This window comes from Gadus chalcogrammus, chromosome 5, assembly GCF_026213295.1.
Source record: "Gadus chalcogrammus isolate NIFS_2021 chromosome 5, NIFS_Gcha_1.0, whole genome shotgun sequence".
Classification (NCBI taxonomy): Eukaryota; Metazoa; Chordata; class Actinopteri; order Gadiformes; family Gadidae; genus Gadus; species Gadus chalcogrammus.
This window is the reverse complement of record NC_079416.1, coordinates 7,159,176-7,180,191: the sequence shown is the minus strand read 5'-3', so window position 1 is coordinate 7,180,191 and position 21,016 is coordinate 7,159,176. Positions and strand designations below refer to the sequence as shown.

Below are 21,016 nucleotides of genomic sequence, written 5' to 3'. Positions count from 1 at the left end.
AGGTAGGAAACCCAAACGCCGCCGTGTTTGGGTGATAGAGTTTAGATCGGGTTAGATTAAATAATCTCGGATATAAATAACAATAATCGGGTTAAATAACTTCACATGGTGTGTCTGGTGTGTTTCCAGCATTCGTAGTGTTGATCAGCAGATATATAGTCCGCCAAGACGTTGAGGTTGCTTAGTAACCAGAGACTCTGTCCATGCAAGTGAACGGAGCGTTCCCTCTTCGTCATAACTATCAAACCAAACATCCTTCACATTCACCGAGCGAACATTATGAAAGTAAAATGCACATTTCTCGCTAGAAATGTTTCCATAAAAGCATTTAATGGCGTAACTATGTTACTATTTCCACACAGAATAAAGAAAAATGTCGGCCGTATGCTTCTGTCCAAGCTCACTACTCTCTGCCAGTGACGTCGGGTCAAGCTCAACGCTGATTGGGCAAGGCGGCAATCGTCAGACGCGTATCTCGCGTACTTCGCGTAAAAAGTTCAATTTTTTGAACTCTTGAAATGTACGCGATATACGCGATATACGCGCGTATAGCGCGTATTGCGCGTAAATATACGCGCCACATACGCGCTATACGCGCGTACAATGTTGCTTATACGCTTAATACGCGTAATACGCGTAATACGCGTATTAAACCAATGGTTCCCTATGGAGAAAATGGCGATTTGAGACGCGAAGTACGCGAGATACGCGTCTGGTGTGGCCGCACCTTTAAGAGTTTGGTTACTTTTAATACAAAAATATCAGGACAAACGTTTATTTTTTTTAGGAAAAAAAATATACTATTGAAATCTATAGTGCTGTTCGGTTCATACAATTGTGTGGCGTTATCTTGTTCCAGGGAATCAAAATAGAAAGGGGGAAAAAAAAAATTGGTTCATTTCATTTCAGAAAGCTGGAATGTAGAGGGCTGCACTTAGATGAGGAGAAACTGAGAAACCATTCAAGTAGATTATGATTAAGGTAGAGTCCTATGCGGTGCACAATGTGCACATTGAAAACTACTTAAAAAAAAAAAGCCAGGCAACGATCATTAGGAATTAGGAACATCCAAAATTACCTCTTTTACCTTTCGTGTGGGGCGGTCCGTGAGGTGAAGTTCATGGAATCGTGTTAATTCAAGCCGCCCCCTTGGCTGTGGTTTGTAGCGTAGGCACACACACGCACACACACACACACACGCACACGCACACGCACACACACGCCCACCCGATGAGCCGGCTAGAAGCGGTGGGCGTCACATGTGAAACTGCTCCTCTGATACCTCCTTAATGTTCGTCGGCCCCTTGCCGTTGAGTCGAGTGCCTTCTCCACGACGCCGTCGCTCAAACCCACGGCAGGGGAAGAAGCACGAAGAACTTTGCAGGTGGAAGGTATATGGGGTTTGTACACATGTCTACAACAGCACGGTTGAAGAAATCCAGCTTTTCTTTTTTTTTTACTTAATCATAAGTCATGTGATTCTTTTTTGCCCTTTTACTGTAGTGTTCACCATGGGACCCATTAAACAATGGAAAAAAAACAACAACAGTTTTTCTTTTTGTTGGTCATGCGTCCGAGTTCAGCCATTGCAATTGTAATCCTTGCATGGACGTGGTGGTGCTGTGTTGAGGTAAGCCGAGGCCTATCAGCACCCTTCAAGGAACACTCCTACCCTCCGACCCCACCCCAACCCCAGCAATAGCCTCCTCTCCCCCAGAACTGGCCATCAGTCAAGACCCAGGGATCCCTTCTGGAAGTGTGTAGAAAACTAAATAAAACAAATAAAACAAAGCTTTCAGAGTTCCCCGAGCGAGACTCCCGAAACGGTCCTGATGGAGGAGAGTGACGGTTGTGTTCCCCGCATCGCCGCGGCGACCAGGAAAGAACTTCATCCAGGGATAGACAGTGAGGGATACCTTTGGCAGGTTGGTCGGGGTCCAGATCAGCGTGTGACGTGAACGTGGGGACGCTGAATCGGTCCCGAGGGAGAGTAGGGTGGGGGGTGGGGGGGAAACTGCACCCACATTTCCATCAACGAGGTTAACTGGAAAGAAGAGAAAGCAAGATAAAGTGAGCGACGGTAAAATGAAAGTACCATGACAAGCAGAATCACAATAGGGCAGAAAAAGTCAGACTGAGATCAGTGTCTCACAAGAGAAGAGACAATTATGCTGACTGCATAGTTGTAAGTAGGGAATAATGTACTAACCAACAAATGAATGCCAGAACATTAGTTTCATTAAGCAGAAAGGTAATTTTCAGAAAACCTGCAAATTTTCCTCCTTAGATTGTTTCTGCAATCTATACATGTGACATGGGAGTAATATTATTAAAAGCTTATGTAGAATTTGTCCACATACTGACAGTTATGCTGCAACACAAAGATGATGGCCGTTTTATTTCACATTAATGACTCCTAAAGACAGTAATGCATGTAGTGAGTTTAACAGTTCCACATCCTATGGGTTAAACAATACCATCCTGTAGTCTTCAACCATACCGACTATAAATGACCCAGGACAAAAGTTGCATCCTAAATACATGACAAAGTGGTCCATCACTTTTGGACACTGTACTTTCTTGGAGTTAAAAGTAAAAAACTAACCCTAAGTTCCAGAAACGCAATCAAAATGATTCAAATGTAACTTTTGCACAAAGCAGACAGTAAATATTGAAATCTGCACTGATTTATGCTCTTTTTTTCTCTCCATGAAAGAGATAGAAGACATCCTGAGTAATACATCATTCCACCATAAGATGGCGACAGTAAGACAAGTTATAGTCTTTGCGCACAGAATCCTTTTAGACATTGTCCTATTGACGCAACAATGATGGACATGGGAGTTACATTTCAAGGTTAGGATTATCGATTTATAAACTGAAACTAATAGCTTTCAAGTTCCATCCCAATTAGATGAACCATCATTAACAATCAGGCAAACTAGATCTCCACCTGAGCCTTATGGCTTTCCTCCATATCCAAGACACAGCTCTTCAAAATGAAAGCCAAAAGGTGTTCAATCATTATATTCTGCCATTAGTAACTCCATCCCCTCATTGAAAGTATGCTCTGCACAAGACACATTTGGTTGCTTAGCGATCCGTTCACACACTGCACTGCACAGCAGAAAAAAACAATAACACACTGCACACCGGTTGTCATGGTTACCCTACGGGCTCATCAGAAACGAATAGATGAAAAGTCATCATCGATATCATCCAGGTGCCAGTGCCAGTCCTGGAGACCCACATCCAGTAACCTGGAAGTTAAGAGTTTCTGCTTTGCATATCAAACACACAGGCCACAGCCATTCACGTATGACACGTCAACCCTATGTGTGACCTATAAAGAAAATATATGTAAACATATATAAATATAGAAACCCTGCTGATGATTCAGTCACAGTAGGAGACACTAACAGGACTAAACAATACAAACTTTCCTTTGTCTGTACTGCCATTAACATGCTGAATTTGCGCACGTTATGTCACTATTGCACTTTACACTATTGCACTTTATGTCTCTTCTGCACACTGTTCCCCTGGACGACTGCTTATCTTGGCCTCCCTATGTAGCAATCTTGCACTGTATCTTATGTATTCTTATGTACTGGTCTGTCATTTGTGTTTTGATGGTGTTTCCATCACTAACTGTTATCTTAGTTGGTGTCTTGTTGATGGTGTGTTTGTTAATACTGGCTGCATCCTAATCTCCCCCATTGGGATCATTTAATTTTCATTTGACTTTGAAAGTGGCAACATACTGGTTACAATTTCCCTCTCAAATGATCGTATAACATTTATTTTGGAAGGGTGAAACAGTGACTTTTTGTGTGATCGTGCATCCTTTAGAACCAGAAACAGTCATCATTATCAACATGAGTACCGGACCATGACAGTTAGCAAAGCATGGCAAGTAGCATCACCTGGCAAAGCATCAGCCACTCACTAACAAATATGGCAGTAGCCAGACAGATGCTGGTGTCTCTGAGTGTTTATCAGCAGTTAGTCAATAATCAATGGAACGAGTTGGGGTTTGGTGGGACAAGGAATAGCGTCAGGGTGAAGCTACAATGAGACTTCTGCCTCTGCAAGTACGCGTGAATCCACCAGCCACGCAGAGACGCGCTCACGGACCAACGCATGTGCGCGAAAACACACAGTCCACCCAAAGGTCAACACTAAGCCGCCCGTGTCTCAGGAGGTACAGGTCAACTCATCGCCCATCAGTCGAGGTACAGGTTAACTTATCGCCCGTTGGTCGAGTTACAGGTCAACTTATCCCCCATCAGTCGAGGTACAGGTCAACTTATCGCCCATCAGTCGAGTTACAGGTCCCCTTATCACCCGTCGGTCGAGCGGGGAACAGACCCCATGCGGCTTAGTGCATCGTGCGATGGCCATACACAACAGAGTATCCAACATAGGGTTCCCGGCTTGTTCCCGCTCACCTGCTCTTGCCGGGAGGCAGCTGCCGACTGGGCCTCCTCATGGACTGGCTGGGCTGAACCTTCATGGAGGCGCGCGGGGACGAGCGGGCAAAGTGCTCCGTGGCCGGGGGCTTCTTGGGGATCTTCTTGACCAGCCGGCTCACCCACTTCTGCTGCTCCTCCTGGGAGATGGCCAGCAGCAGCAGGTTCTTGGCCGTCGACACGTCGTAGTTGACTGAGGGAAGGGGAAGACGAGGTTAGAGGTTGAAAACCATGGTGGACCCGTTTGGATCGTCACTTTGGGTGTAGATTGTGTATATCCATGTTATGGTTCCTTTGACGGAACCAGTGGCCACTGTGGGACGATACGTTAGTTGTGTTACTTAACGGTTGCGTCCCGACGATAGGTAGAGTGGGATGATCACAAACATCCAATTTCACTCCAGGAAATGTGGCATGTTTAGGAGGGGGTTCAGGTAATATTCTATAATTTTTTCAAACTAGATTTATTCACATTACAAATTAATCTGAAGTTTCGGCAAACATTAATTCACATTTCTATCAAACATTGTATAATTCCTTTCAGATGAGGGATAAAGGCCTAAATGGTTTAAGACGACCTCGTCTACCATTACATAAGGCACCATTACATAAGGTCATGAGCCTCCAGAGGTTGCCTCTATTCCATGACTCTTTTCACAAGGAAGGTTCCTAATAAGGAACATCTCCCAGATATGCATCAAGGTTGGAAGAAGAAACACCCCAACGCGCTTGGGACGTGGCCAACGGAATGTGTTTACAGACATGTCAAGAGGAGACGCGAACCTTGCGCCACAGGGCTGAACCGTAACGTGGAAACAAGCATAAGAATACACAGCCCACGACTTTACATTCCTCTATACGTGTTGGCCGGTCTCCAGTAAACACGCCATCGTCAGCGCAGGACTCAAAGCTCTAAAGAAAGTCATTTCATTTCCAAGCAACGTTGAAGAAAGCGCAACACGGGTGACGCCAGAAATGGGAGAAAAATATAGAGCTGAGCCTGTAATTAAATATAGTGGTTTATCCACTTTAGATGGCATTGTAAATACTGACTTATCGTGACAACCAGTATTTTTTTCTTTCTAAATTAATTAAAAGATATCCCCTTAAAATGACCCAAACACTTTGAAACATCCTAGAATCGAAAACCAGTTAAAGTCTGATACCATACTTTACATTTCAATATATACCTCATTATGACCCCTCCACTAGACTGTTTAAAACAGTATATTTAACGCATAAGTGTGTAGCTATATTGATCCCTGTGAATATTGCGACATTGTGAATCCACAGCAACCCCAACAAAAAGACACAAAGGAACCATCCCGCTAAAGAGACGGGCGCGGCCGGGCCTCCCCTCACCTCGGCACGGCGCGATGACCTCCTCCTTCCGGTCCATGTGGTCCTTGTGGCACTTGATGTGGCAGCGGCGGCACTCGAGCGCGGGCGGCGGCTTGAACATGTTCCACAGCGGCTTGGTGCACGCCTCGCAGTTGGTGGGGAAGTGGTAGAGCGTGGGGATGAACTCGTGGCCCTTGTGGCAGATGTAGCTGGACTTCTCCCCGATGGGCAGCGGCTCCACCTCCGGCTCCTTCTTGCTCTCGCCCTCGTTGGCGTACAGGATCTGCCGTGGAGAAGGGGGGGGGGCGAAAGAGAGAGAGAGAGAGCGAGAGAGCGAGAGAGCGAGAGTGAGAGAGTCAGTGATTCCTACAACGGTGGCAATCGGCGTCTCTGCTAAAACTGACTTGGGCATCGGTTGGAGGAGACGTCATCGAGGTGAGGATCATGTTCCCACACAACGTTTGCCTGCCAGCTGTCTTTTGTCTGGTTTTTGAATGCGTCAAAAGGGGCCTTGTCAAATCCGTTCCTCTCAACTAGTAATCACGACTTTGGTTCCACTACTGATCAGGTGCAAGTGACGAGTTGGAAGGAGCATTGTGGTGTGTTCAGTGAGAGAGCGAGAGAGGAAAAGCAAGAGATCTTTACCGGCCAAGTAGTGGTTAGGCATCTTTCCCACGGATGTTTAGGCCAAGGGCATTGGGTATCAAACCCTAGCTATGGCTAGACTATTCTGCCCCTTGAATAACTAAAATAACAATAACCTAAAGACTAATAGCATATTGGCTGCTGCAGCTGAAATCCAACACATCACATGTGCACAAGTTCAATCGTTATTCTGGGAAATATTGTGTAGAAAATGACCTGGAATATCCTTGGGATTTCTTTGGCATCAGCACGGTACACATCTGTTTGAGTGACAGGCCTCACGTGGAAGAGTTTGCTGCGAGAAGGAGAAAGGACTTCATCATGTAATTCACACTGCAATCACACACAGAACACCGTGTTATTCCGCACATCACCACAGGAATGCCCCAAAACGTTTTTTGGAACGTTTTCCACAAAAATATATAATCGGATCTCGCCCATTTCAGGGTTGATTTTTCGCACTTATTAAATCTGACAGCAGGGATAGCTTTGTAAAAAAATAAATTCTAAGTGGGCAGTTTTGATGCTGTACTCACTCTATATCCAGAACCATGTACGGTATAGACTGCTCCTTGTCCTGTTCGTTGTTGTAGAACAGAATCTTCTTGCTGCTGACGATGACATACTGTGAAAACGACAGAATCCAAACACATCAGGACTCTGGGAGGTTTTTATTGCGTCTATGTTCAATGTTGATATTTTGGCGCCGCAACGTGGCGTTGCGGACTGTTTAACTTCTCCCACCTTCTTCACCCATCCAAACTTCTTCGTGTTATTGCGGACAGGGAGCGAAAGCCAGCCCTCCAGCCTAGTTTCTAAGAAGACAAGGGAACAACACAAACATTTGTACAGAAATCATGAATATGAAAATCTTTTTATTTTTATGGAATATGGTCATACTGAGCCATGTAGGTTGTGATCTGCGCTCGACTGCAATTCATGAACAACTCTGACCTAAAAGGAGGAATATTCTCTCGTGTAATGCCTCTGGCTGTTTACATGGAGAGTACACAAAGTTTAAAGTGCGGTCAATTTTACAATTTACCTTCCCCTGTGAGCATGGGCTACATTCACCATTACGTAGCGGACGTTCACTGTGATATTTACTTAGCGGATCAGGGTAAACACTAAATTGTTGGTGGGGGCTTTTAACAAGGTTTATGCGTTGTTTAACATACTCTGTTGACCTACTGAACATTTAGGGTTTATAGCGTAGCAAAATGTGTTTAATGATTGGTGGACTAAAGAGATATAGACGGATGGACATAGAGGTAGATGATAATATATTTAGAATTTTTGTAATTCAAAAAATATATATACTTTATATGAAGGACAAGAAAATATAAAATACTTAAAAGCTGACAAATTAAATGCATCATGTATCCCTGGCTCTCACAGGCCTGAAATAATACAATAATTATAATTTGATTGGGATTAAAATATTGGATGGCGTAACCTATGCCTGTCTACCCACCTACCCGTCTACCTGCGTGCACTCTTCTCACATGACCGAAGTCTTCAACAATGGTAGGCAGACCTATAGCCATCGTCTCATTCGTTTTGGGGGAGTGGCTTGGGGAGTGGCTTTGGGGGAGTGGCTTGGGGAGTGGCTTTGGGGGAGTGGCTTGGGGAGTGGCTTTGGGGGAGTGGCTTGGGGAGTGGCTTTGGGGGAGTGGCTGTGGGGGAGTGGCTGTGGGGGAGTGGCTTTGGGGGAGTGGCTTTGGAGGGCGCCGTAAAGTGAGCGGTGGGATGTTTCAAAATCGAACGGCTTTGGACTGGTTTCTCATAATGGCCTACCCTAGCTTTAACTAACAACAATATGCACACTTTGTTCATTTAGGTACAGAACGCACTGCGGCCCCCACTGGGGGGGTCCTCGTGTACCTGTGTAGGCGTCGTCGGTGTCCATCTCGGGCCCGCTGCACACGCTGGCCGTGTCCATGGACTGCACGCTCAGGGTCTGCAGCGTGTTCCTCAGCTGCTCGATGTCGCTGTCCTTGCTGTCCAGGGCCATCTGCAGCTCAATGCGCATCTGGTTCTCATCCGCCATTTGCTGCAGATCAGGACAGGACAGGGGGGGAAGAGCGTTGAGGAACCTTTTATTTATCAACATATCAAGACGCTGGGGTCGAGAATGGCAAGGCTGGCACTTAAAAATAGTACTTAGCATCGTGAAGTATCTTATCCTAGCTATCTCTGTTGTATACAGGGAATGGTTTAACCTAGCAATTGTTAGTGCTTGGCACTTGTTTGTATTAACATCCCTATTGTACCAACAGACACATGTTGTCTCTCTTCTTCTGAGAACTTTACTTATTGTAAGTTGCTTTGGATAAAGTCATTTAAGTTGTCTGTTGAATTCCCAAAATGTAAATATTATACCATCATTTTCTACTGATGGCACTAGTGCCACTAGCTTTTTCATTTGGGGGCCCCTTTATAAACCCTTAACACTCTAAACAGCCCCCCAGTGCCGCACTGACCGCCTGGGCGTCGTTGATCTCGCGCTGGTACTTGATGATGGTGCTGTTGAGCTTCTCCTTCTCCGACCGCAGCTCCAGCTGCAGCTTCCGGTTCTCCTTCTCCTTGCGCCGCAGCTCCGTGTCGTTGCCGCGGCGACTGCCCGCGCCGCGCAACTCCTTCCTGTTCATGATCTCCGCCAGCTTGTTGACGGCCTGCCGGGAACATACAACGTTTAGTAGGAGTTGTGCATGTTTCAAATGGACCCCGATGCAATGTCTATGATGGGCTATATTTTGGGGGTATTTCATTCCTAAGCATTGATTGTCACAGTTCATACCGCCTTGACTGATATCAGGAGGAGTTTTAGGGGTTATCTCATCCATCAAGTAGCATCACACATTGTATTTCAATATAGGGCGCCTTAGCTCAGGAGGTAGAGCAGTTGTCTTGTAACCGAAAGGTTGCTAGTTCGATCCCCAGCTCCTCCTAGATGAGTGTTGATGTGTTTCTGAGCAAGACACTTAACCCTGACCCTAACTGCTCCTGACGAGCTGGCTGTCTCTGCCGTGACTCTGCCGTCGGTGTGTCATTGTGTGTATTAACCGATGTAAGTCGCTTTGGATAAAAGCGTCTGCTAAATGCCCATAATAGTGGTTGGCTAATATCACAGGTCTACTCCCATCTGTGATGCGAGACACCGTCCATGCATCAAACGTGTCCGCCCATAGACTGCGCTCCTCACCTGGGTTTTGAGCGTCCTCTCCGACCACAGCTGCTTCTCGAAGGTCTGCTTCACCTGGCTGATCTGCTGCTCCCAGTTCCTGATCTTCTCGCCGTCTGCGGGTGGCAACGCACGATCGCGGTTAAAAACACAAAAGTTGAGCCAAAAAACAAACACAGCAGCAATTGTTTTAACGGAGCAAAGTATAAGTGGCTGTATTTGTCCCTTGCTTCGTTTTTTTGGACACAACATTTCCAAAGCATTATTTGGCATCTGTCCAGGCGGCTCTGTGCTTTGGGCTTGAGGTGGATGCATAGCAGTGATGTTGATGGCAGGCAGTAGTGGGAAACGCTCACCTTCCATCATGTCCTTCAGCTTGTTGTTTAGCTCCTCCTTCTCATAGGCTAGGTTAGCCACGTCGTTGGTGAGCGTGCGGTTGGCCTCTTCCAGCTGTGTGTGTTTGTTGGTGTTTGTGGGGGACAGAAATGTTGTCACAACCGTGTTTCATCATCTTTACAGGTCGGTCGTGTTTAAAGTACATCCTCTGAGTGCTGCTGTCTGCAGTGTTTCAGCGATATAAAGCACAACGCAATGCGATCGACACCAAGCACTCTGTAATTCATATTTCGGAAGGCTCCACATCAATCTAACCATCAAATTGCATTAAAAAGCACTCATGATGAGATTTGACATGGCACGCCTTTTTCCCGTTTGCAGTCACTCAATACACAACGGTTTGGTTCAGAGTTCACCTAGATTCTGCACAGCCAACCCGTCCCACTCGTCCTACTTAGTGTGCATATGTTGTACGTCCTGGCACTTAATGTACACACTTCTTGTATAATAATAATAATAATAATAATTGATCCGTTTTTTATCGCGCTTTTCTAAATACTCAAAAGAGGCTTTACAAATAAGAAAGGAATACATACAGACAGTACAGACAATGTAACAAAAAAAAAATTAAACAAAACCACAACAATAAGCAACACATTAAGAGAGCTGCAGAGAGTGGAAGATGGCGGAGGATGATTTGTCAGATGTTGTAGGTGGTCCTGAAGAGATAGGTATGTCGTACTTAGTTGTGTAGTATCTTATCCTGGATATCTTTGCTGTTTACAGGGAATGGGTTAACCTAGCGATTGTTAGTGCTTGACACTTGGATCTATGAACATCCTTACTGTACCGACAGCGACATATTGTTTCACTTTCGTCTGACAAATGTACTTTGATAAAAGCGTCTGAGAAACGCCCTAAATGTAAAAGTTTGACCCAGAGTGGGTGTGGAGACACGAGGCCGAGCGGGGGGAGAGACGGACGGCCGCTGGGGCCCACTCACCGAGCCGATGGTGACGTCCTTCTCCCCCAGCTCCTGGCGGTGGCGAGCCATCATCTCCTTGAGCTCCAGCTCCTTCATGATCTTCTCCTTCTCCAGGTCCGAGTACTGCTCCTCGGCGATGGAGCGCGCCAGCTGCTCAGAGTCCGCCTTGGTCAGCGTGATCTCCAGCTGGGCAGCCAGGGAGTCCCTGTGTGAAGGGGGTGGGGGGGGGGGGGGGGGGGGGGGGGGTGGAGAGAGAGATTTAGCATTTCATGCACCTGTACCACGGAACAGATGTCCTGATTGGTCAGAAATGAGCCAATGCTCTGTTCTCACAGACTGGTCGCAGATCAGGCGGCTATAACATTCCTGACAGATTACACTGACATAATAACTCATAAAACAGCGCCGCTAACCCCCTCTCCAAGAAGGTTTAACCATACTGAGAGGGGGCTGTCAAGTGTGAATTCAAAAGAGTTAAAGATAAGGGGATGGATTGAAAAGAGTGTGCAAAAATAAAGATTACGACAGAGAATTTTATTAAGAAAGAATCAAATGGAAGAAAGTGATTTTGATTAAAAAAATACATGGTGAAGGTAAGATAGAGAGAAAAGTATAAACTAAATGGACTATATCCATCCACTTTGCTCCCTGTGTTTGGTTCTTCCCTACAGTATTTACAGTAACCCTTTAACAGCAGATGCAGTGTGTACGTGTGTACTCGTTGCCCACCTCTCCTCCTGCAGGTCCTGCAGGGACTGCTGGGAGTCTTTGGAGAGTTTGTTCCTGTCCTCACACTCCTCCTTCAGCTCACGCACCTGCGTCTTATACAGCGTCTGCGTCCAAAAAAACAAAATCCAGCCTCAACATTCAGTCATTCCCCGCAAGGCACTTATTCTTATGAATGAAAAAGATATAAACAAAATGTATTTAATAGGATATATTTATTTGTATTAAATAAAAGTATTAAAAAAATGTCAGATATATCATTTTTGTCTTTAAAAATATATATATATATATTTGTATTTTCTAAGCTATTATATATGAATATGTATTCAATATAATAAAAAAATGCAATGTAATTTGCTATAAACTACTAAACTCACCGAGAAATACTGCTCTGCTTCCAACTGGTCCTGAAGTTCCTTCATTTGGCCGTCAGAGTCTTGCCTTTCTCTGGGACGGGAGGGAGAATAACACTTCATTCAAATCCACTTTTCAGACATTATGATAAGGGCAGATCGCTTTCACATTGAGATGATAATTGAGATTAGTAGACCACTGGAACGAAAACACAACTTTAGAAAAGAAAGAAAGTGAGATCACACAAGGGGCAGATGTGTGTCACATTAAGATTATAATTTAGATAAGTATACCTCTGAAAAACATACAACTTTCGGGAAATAAAGAAAAATAAATCACCACATGGGCAGATGTGTGTCATAAGCAGATTATAATTGAGATAGTTGAACCCCTGAGGAAAAGAAATACAACTTCAGGTCAGAAAGAAAGAAAGAAAAGAAAGGAACAGACAGAGAGAGAGCCAGAGACAGAGCCAGAGACAGACAGAGAGAGAGAGAGTGACAGAGACAGAGAAAGAGAGACAGAGACAGACACAGAGAGTGAGAGAGAGAGAGACAGACAGAGAGAGAGAGCCAAAGACAGAGCCAGAGAGCCAGAGCCAGAGACAGAGAGAGAGAGAAAGAGTTAGAGCAAAGAGCAAGAGCAAGAGAGAGAGAAAGAGTGAGAGGGAGAGAGAGCGAGAGAAAGAGAGAGAGCGAGATAGCCAGATGTGTGATCCAAATGGAGATAACTTCCACCACAGAACAATTAAACACTAGAACAACCTCTACAGCCCCCTGGACGAGACAGGGGGAACAGGGGCCATGGGGGACGTGTACTGACTTGCGTAACTCTTGGTTCTGCTTCTCCATGCTCCTCTTGATGTCCATCAGGTGGTTGACCTCCTGCTTCAGCTGCTTCTCCGAGGTGCGCAGCGCGTTCAGCTGCTGGGTCTGGCCCTTCAGGTCGTTCTGCGTCAGGCTGCGCTTCTGGCTCTCCTGCTCGATCCTCAGCGTCAGGTTCTTCACCTGGGGGCCGGCGGGAGAAGTTTATTTGGGTCCGACGGGGGGGACGTGTGGCTACAGGGCTAAGGGCTAGCGTGCCCCTATGGGTACTTTGGAGTGCTGCAGGGGATACTGCTATCTATTCAATTATTTTTCACCCTGAGCAAGTTTTAATTCTGAAAGCTAGACAAAAATCAAGAAAATTTATAGTTGGTTGAAATGTAAATCGGAAAACAAGGTGAAAGGATGTTCCGTGAAACCACTGCATGCTCTGACCCTCCCCTGGCATTGTGCTTCTTTTGTGGGGAGAAATTAGCCAACGTGAAACACAGGCCCATGTTTCTCACTAAAATGTGAGAATTTGATTCCTTTTAACGTCCATGTTTACACTGCAAAGTAGAACGCACATACATTATTTATGTTAATTTGATTTATTTTTCTCCCAAAAAAGTTTGGTGCCGGTGAAAAGGGGACTCAGCTGAAATATACCTTAGAGGGGTACACTAGTAGAAACAGTTTGAGAACCACTGATCACAATGCACGTCCTATGTTTATTGGTCGGGTTAGACATTTCAGAGTTGGCGCATATTTCGAAGTGCGGCACGAAGTGCAAAGTAGTTCTTTAGAACATAAAGCTTTCGTCGCAAATACATTTTCGATGGTTTGCTTTGATTGTGCCCAACTTTACGCGCACTCTTTGGATAAAACCAATTGCTAAATTAAGAGCTAACAACCAAGCAGATTCCGCACAACACAGCCTCTTGTCTTTATCCATTGCAGACACACACACATCTAAACACACAACCACGCCCACACACACACACACACACACACACCTCCTCGGTGAGCCGGTCCTTGTGCCGCCGCAGCTCCTCCAGCTTCTGCAGCGCCTGCTTGTAGTCGCAGTCCAGCATGCTGCTGCGCTTCTCCAGCTCCAGCATGCCGTTCTCCAGGCGCAGCTTAGCCGCCCGCTCCTCCGCCAGCTTCTGCTCCAGGTCTGGGGGGGGGGGGGGGGGGGGGGGGGTGGGATGGCTCAACGTGTTATTCCGACGGTATGACAGTGGGATGGCTCAACGTGTTATTCCGACGGTATGACAGTCCCGCGAGGGGGTCAGCCTGGAGGATGGTGTGCCAGACTCAACGGACACTAGGAGGTCATTTGAATCAATGAGAGCCACGCATTACACATTCCCTGTTATCAAATCACGTATTATTACTGTTATCAGGCCTGCTGAGTTTAGCACAATGCCCCTATATCAAACAGAATAGACCTACGTGGCGTTGTTAGAATCTTATTTCACTATGTTTAGCCATGTCAGGATGATATAATAATAATATCAACAATGGCATTACGATGATCAAATAACAGCAAAAGGCGCCAGGCCATCGATCAGAAAGAAGGCCGTCTGGAGGACGTACCCTTGGTGGACTCAGACTTGGCCCCCTCGATGGTCTCGGTGATCTTGCTCTTGTCGGCCAGCCGGGCCCGAGTGGCCTTGTGCGAGGCCTCCTCCTGCTCCAGGCCCTGCTGCAGCACCTTCAGCTTGTAGGTCAGGTCGATCTCCTTGTTGCTCTTCTCCTGCACACACACAGAGAGAAGGACGCAGGCAGAGCCCGCGGGTCAGCGGCCGCAGGGGGTAGCAGGCCTTTAACCCTGTGCTAGGTGGACGGGACTCGGGATCTGCCCGCAATGTCTTTCATGTTTTTATGATTGGATTAATGACCCTGCGTGCTGTTTATGACTGTGTGACTGTGGCACCTGGTGACACTGGAGATTTCTGAACCAATCGGACAGATAAGGTTTATTATCGTGTCTTATCTTGTGTTTTCCTTTAGTAGAAAATGAAAAACACCCAAAGGATGCCCATATTTGAACAATCGAATAACTACAGACAGAAGTGGTGTTAGAGTGCTTGGCACTAGCTCTTGGAACTTGGTTCTGTCAACAGCCTTACTGTACCGACAGCGATATATTGTTTCTCTTTCTTCTGACAAACTTACTTATCGTAATTCGCTTTGGGTAAAGCGTCTGCTTAACACCTTAAATGTAAAATGTAAATAGAGAAAACTGGATTTTTTTATCTATCCAATATCCAAACGGAAACAGGTGTCTGGTCAGACATAGCCACTGCGATCAGGCCATGGTTGGCATTACAGAGCCAAGCACAACAATTGGCCTCTGTTTGATAACCAAACAAAAGGTGCATTCGTACAAATGTGTTTAGGCCTGCACCTTGTGGTTTGATTTAAGTATTCTGAGGGGAGTTTTTCCGTATTTCTTCTACTCCTGCGGCTGCTGCTGCTGCTTTTACCTTCTCCAGGTCGGTGAGCTTCTCGTGGAGGTGTCTCTTATCCGTCTCGGCCTTGGCCAGGGACTGCCTGACCGCCCGCAGGTCCTCCTCCAGGCCTGCCACCCGCCCTGCAACGCCCCACAGCACGTCAGAACATTAGAGCGATGCACGCAACACAGCTGGCTCCGTTTACAGTCATCGCTGGGTAAATAAAACAGTCCCCACTAGGATGCATATTAACCTGATCGTGTTTATCCAATCTCCTATGCCGTCTTAAAAGGAGATGATAAAAGGAGATTGTACAGTTAATATCTCCTGTATACTTCCTGTAGGGTTTCCTCCATGTTTGTACTACAGTTCCCGAACGTGATTACACCCTCAGACCAATAGTCTCCATGCCCAATATGGTGAGGTATTCCTCACCGTGAGGTCGATTTACCAAACTATTCAGTTTCCGCACACAGTGTGGCTCCTCTAGCAAAGCATCTACCTACACACCCACTCAGCCCCTTGCCCCTACCCACTAGCTAAAACCTGCCCCATCTACTCCCCCTCTCGCTCCCACCCATCCGACACGTCAGACCCTAACCCCCCCCACTGTCCCCCCACCCATCAGACCCTCACCCATCAGTCCCTCACCCCCACCCATTCTCCATCACCCATCTCTCGTCCCCATTCCTCCACCCTTCGTCTCGTGCCCTCCCCGAAACCCCACCATAAACATTAAAGACCCCCAAGCGCGCTCACTGCCCCCCTGAACCGAGCCCCGGCCGCAGTGCCTGACCCGCCCCCCGCCCCCGCCACCACCCACCCAGCAGGTCGGCGATGGCCTCCGAGCCCTGGCTGTGCTCGCGCCGCTCCGCCTCCAGCGCGGCCTGCAGCCCGATGCACTCCTTCTCCAGGCTCAGCTTGCTGCGCTCCAGCACGCAGCACTTGTCCTGCAGCTCGCGCCCGTGCCCCTCCAGCTGCTGCAGCTGCTTGCTGCCCTCCGTCTGGGCCTTGCGCAGCCGCAGCGACGCCTCCGCCTCCGCCCTCAGCGAGGCGTTGGCCTCCTCCAGCTGGAGCCGAGGGGGAATAAGGGCAAGTTCAGAACGGGAACACTGAGGGACGCGTATGCACTCGACATAAAACAGGGCCTCAAGCAAACCCATCACGAGGCTTGATTCTTCTTGAGGACGATTGGTATAGTTTAACTTTTTTCCTGGGTTCCTTTATTTCGTTTTTTTAGGTCTTTTTCATTCAAGCAGAGGGTTGTGTGGGCTTGAAGCCCTTTCAGTAAGTAGGCGTGAGACATTCAGAATAAAATAAAATTGATGATTCCAATAGTAAGATCATGTGAACAAAGAAGTGGCTGGCCAGCATTATCTATTTGCAGAATTGACTACAGATATGTCATCGAGCTGTTTTAAGCAGCAAGCTAGTTGATGAAATGTTACACATTCCAACTTTAATATGAACTTTACTTTGACAACATTCACATTTTTCCTCACGACCAGGCAAACCCTTTTAAAAAGGACATGTTTGTTGGTCTTGTGTTCAAGCGTGAGTGTGTCATTGTGGCGTGGTGTGAAGCTAGCGGTGGGAGGACTTGCCTGTCTCTGGAGGTGGATGTTCTTTTCGTTGGAGATGTGAGAGTTCTGGTTGCGTTTCTTCATGTCGTCGAGCTGGTCTCGGAGCCCGTTCACTGCACAACACAGACGGCGCGGTCGGTAAGCAACGCAAAGACATTTTCAACTCACAAGTAAATCCTACAACAATTTTAAATAGATAAATACATAACAATTATGATAAGTACAATTATATTATGCAAAAACGGTGAGTTGAGAAGAGAAAAAAGGGGGGGGGGGACACACATGAACAGTATATTAAGAATGTGTACATTGTTGTTAACAAAATGACAGCTTTTTCAGTTTCTAGAAGTGACACACACGTCACCATGAAGAGTGCGTGCAGAGTGCGCACAATGACAACCCGTTATCCGCAGAGCGTGCGCGGCCCTCACCTTCGTTCTCCAGGCAGCGCTTCCTGTCCGCCTCGCTCTCCGCCTTGCGGTGGCTCTCCAGGCTCTTGTGCTGCAGCAGGGCCTTCTCCCTCTCCAGCTGCCTCACGCTGGACTCCAGCGCCTTCCGGCCGCTCACCTGAGATCAGCACCCGGCCAGTTAGCCACCGAGTACACACACACACACACACACACATCCACGGGGGGGCGGCGTGTGGCTCAGGAGGCAGAGCGGGGTCGGCCGGTAACCAGAAGGTTGCTGGTTCGATCCCCGGCTCGAGTGTCGGGGCGTCCCTGAGCAAGAGACCTAACCCCTGACGTCTCTCTACGAGCCGGCGGTCGCCGCGCGAGGTTGACACCGCCGTGGGTGTGTTTGATTGTGTGCATGAATGGGTGAATGTTAGCTAGTATTGTAAGGCGCTCTGAGTGACCCCTGGTTAGAAAAGCAATGTAGAAATGCAGTCCATTTACACATCACTGTTAGCGTATATGATTCAGGTATGGATTCGACGGCCCGTGTTGTACCAGCCACACCTTATGGATGCATTGCAATGTTTCCCACAGAGTTCGTATTGGGACGCGATTAATAACAGGGAAAAAGACAATCGCATCATTAGACAAATGCGTACATTTCCAAAAGTAGCGGGCTGTATTTCTTGGCTTGCTTCAAGACTATATTGAACGCAACATTACAAAATCTTATTTTGCATTTTTCCCGACATACCCGTGTGCTCTGGGCTTTATATATCAGTGCGTTCAGCAATTTGATTGGACAAGCCCGACAGTGTGTTTTTTAAACAGACTCAAGTTGAATCCATGTGTTACATTTCCTGCTTCTTACATCAGCATGACTGATGTAAAGTACTCCTTACATTACTTCTTCAAGGATTCAACTATGTAATATGTAAAAATCTGTTTAATAGCATTGACCACGATATGGACTTTTTTTTACGACTATATGAAACAAGACTAGCACGCATTAGCGTGCCTGCTCAAGCAGGGACTACCAGGAGACAGAGATGGTGAGAAACGTCTGGCGCCATTACCCGAACAACCCACGCGTCACAGTGACTAGGCTGTACCCTGTGGACATTCGCGGCATCCGACAGGCCGATTTAGATTTGGATCCAAGTGCATGGGGCCCTTGAGGGAGGGCTAGGTGTTACAGTGTGACTGGCCTACCTCCTCCTCCAGCTCTTTGGAGACCTTGTCTAGACGAGCAGTGGCCGCCCTGCAGAACATCAGACAAAGAGAAAGAGTTGATGTTATATTTACTATAAGAGTGCAGCAAAGCATGCAGACACCAACGCATTTTGTAAGATTGAAAAATATCGAAGAAAAGCACGTCATGCTTTTTATAAAAATGTATTACCAAATATGATGAACAGGGAATTATTTGATGGGATTTTATTGACCCCACACATAACTAAACTGTCCATTTTGTTGGACTTTCGTTTATAGCAATGGTTGTCGTTTGCTTTAGTGCTGGGCTGGCCAAGTCCTCTTCCCAGTTAATGGCCGCTGACTATGCAGCCATCCCTAACTGATCTCCAATCAGAGCCTCTATTAGCAGCAGCCATGTGTACATCTTACAGAGCAACTAACTATGATGATGATTCAATATGGTATAGAAATTATGATCATGAAACACAACCTGGTGAGTCACGTCCACGTGCCCGTTCTCCTATCCGATTAATATCCTTTTGCGTCCCAAAGTCATGCCCAAATAAGGCTCAAGTGGGGATTTGCTAAAGCAGCCACATGCGTGTTCACCTGTATTTGTGTTCCAGCTCGTCCTTCCCCTGCAGCTCGCTGTTCAGATGCTCCTCCATCTCATGCAGCTTCTTCTGCAGAGCGGCAGACTGAGGCAGAGAAACACAGCAATCTAGCCTCTTAACTTTATTAACAACAAAAATAGGTTGTGCTGTGGGATACAGTTATTATCTAGATCAAGTATTTATTTAGGTAAAACCTTAGGTAACATGTTAGATAAAAAAGACTATAAAAAAATAATAATAGGGAGATTAAAAGGAGGATTTTATTAACTGCAGAGAGCACTCATTTTAGAAGACCTGAGTTTAAAAGTGCACGATGAATAAAGCATCCTGGAGATTTTGATTAGACCTGTAGCTTCGCCCCCCCCTGTACTTAAGAGCTGCTTAAGATGTTTGGGTTCCCAAGAACACAGGAAATATGCCAAAAGTATGCAGTAAGTCACAGGGCTCAGCCAAGGAAATCCTCTTTGGAGTCATTAACATTTGACACATAATCTCTTCAGCTCTATTAAATTAGAATTATTACAATGCCGTAAACCATTGCTTTTGCATTATAGATCGTAGATCTGGGATCTACTCGTTAAATAGTAATGCCCCGTTACATTGCTATATCAATGGGTGTGTTACCCTGAGCATAAGACTCACCTCATCGTTCTTGTTTATCAGGTTCTGATGGGCAACCGCAGAATTATTGGAAGCACTTAGTAACCTGTGAGAAGAGACACAGAAACGCTCTCACTCACAGAACATAGGCCAGTGTTTCCACCAAACCGTCATCATCATCAACATAATTATAAGGGACAACTGACTGGTCCTCCTTGAAGTAGGTGAAGCCGACAAAGGGCAGCTGGTTCCCGACGAAGGCCTTGGGTGTGGGGAAGGTCTCCACGTCTCCCTTGTCATCCTCGATTTCGTCAAAGTTACTGGTGTCTATGTCACTGCTCAGCTCTGGGACCACAGGGGCAACGGCTGCAGAGGGGGGGGGGGGGGGGGGGGGGGGGGGCGGGCAAGCGGGCACGAAACAAAGTGGGAGTTAGAGAGAGAGCATTTAAACAAGAGAACGAGGATTCGAGGGAGAGATCGTGACACACACACACAGAGACAGAGAAGGACATTTCAAAAATAGAGTAGGATACAGGAATACATATCTTCCTATCGACTGATAATAACTAAGCAACAGTGCTCTGGTGAGTCAAGGCATTTCTATTTACGGGGGGGGGGGGGGGCTGGCATTACCATGGAAACACACTCACTGTCTCTAATGGTGTCGAAGGTCCACTGGTCGTTCTTGAAGAACGGGTGACGCTTGATCTCCTCCACGCCGCTCCGGCCTAAGCGCACGTCCCTGGAGGAGAACATATGGTTTTACATTTCTACGCTATAAAATAGGTTTCTTCGCCGAGGGTCATCACTTTGAGTATGTGTGTGTCTGGATTATAAAGGTCCCATAATACAGGTGTGAGTGTGATTCTAGGTGGACACGCCCACTTCTGATGTCAGAAGAGGAAGACTTTCAAAACGGCTTGTAACGGCTAATCGAACTCACACTTGGTTGCATAATATTGGACCTTTAAAGCCACAACATGGGCTTCAAGTGTTCCATGTGACTGCCTTTATATAAAGGGGTTTAGACATTGGCTGTGGTCGAGATGCATTGCAGATGCATCGGGGTTTGGTTCAGAACAGCTCAAGTCCACATACCTGTCGGTGAGAAACGCACAGATGATGTTCTTGGCGTCTTTGGAGATCTCCACATCGTCTGGGAAGTTGAGGGAGTTTTTATGGTCCATGATCTTGCTGTAGGTTCCCACCAGAGAGTCGGCGTAGAACGGCGTATCACCTGACCCGCAACACATTAGCCACATTAGCATCGTTAGCACGGCTGCGTCGGAAAGGGGGGGGAAGTAAAGGGCGGATTATGGTTG

The 21,016-nt window shown here is 46.7% G+C and overlaps 1 protein-coding gene across 1 annotated transcript in view; it reads right to left on the bottom strand.

Moving 5' to 3' along the window:
• Positions 1-734: 734 nt before the first annotated feature.
• rock2a (rho-associated, coiled-coil containing protein kinase 2a) overlaps positions 735-21,016 on the bottom strand; it is a 35,652-nt gene continuing 15,370 nt past the window's right edge. Inside the window, exons 7-32 of the mRNA XM_056590536.1 lie at positions 20,793-20,931; positions 20,345-20,436; positions 19,901-20,060; positions 19,737-19,800; positions 19,090-19,178; positions 18,499-18,547; positions 17,320-17,455; positions 16,910-17,001; positions 16,129-16,375; positions 15,339-15,445; positions 14,446-14,605; positions 13,863-14,023; positions 12,866-13,050; positions 12,067-12,136; positions 11,693-11,796; positions 10,982-11,168; positions 9,999-10,092; positions 9,664-9,758; positions 8,942-9,133; positions 8,343-8,511; positions 7,203-7,273; positions 6,995-7,083; positions 6,675-6,753; positions 5,835-6,096; positions 4,452-4,665; positions 735-2,044 (exon numbers count right to left, since the gene is read on the bottom strand). Of these exons, the coding sequence (XP_056446511.1) occupies positions 2,041-2,044; positions 4,452-4,665; positions 5,835-6,096; positions 6,675-6,753; positions 6,995-7,083; positions 7,203-7,273; positions 8,343-8,511; positions 8,942-9,133; positions 9,664-9,758; positions 9,999-10,092; positions 10,982-11,168; positions 11,693-11,796; positions 12,067-12,136; positions 12,866-13,050; positions 13,863-14,023; positions 14,446-14,605; positions 15,339-15,445; positions 16,129-16,375; positions 16,910-17,001; positions 17,320-17,455; positions 18,499-18,547; positions 19,090-19,178; positions 19,737-19,800; positions 19,901-20,060; positions 20,345-20,436; positions 20,793-20,931 (3,311 nt within the window). The 3' untranslated portion in view covers positions 735-2,040. The remainder of the gene's footprint in view (positions 2,045-4,451; positions 4,666-5,834; positions 6,097-6,674; positions 6,754-6,994; positions 7,084-7,202; positions 7,274-8,342; positions 8,512-8,941; positions 9,134-9,663; positions 9,759-9,998; positions 10,093-10,981; positions 11,169-11,692; positions 11,797-12,066; positions 12,137-12,865; positions 13,051-13,862; positions 14,024-14,445; positions 14,606-15,338; positions 15,446-16,128; positions 16,376-16,909; positions 17,002-17,319; positions 17,456-18,498; positions 18,548-19,089; positions 19,179-19,736; positions 19,801-19,900; positions 20,061-20,344; positions 20,437-20,792; positions 20,932-21,016) is intronic.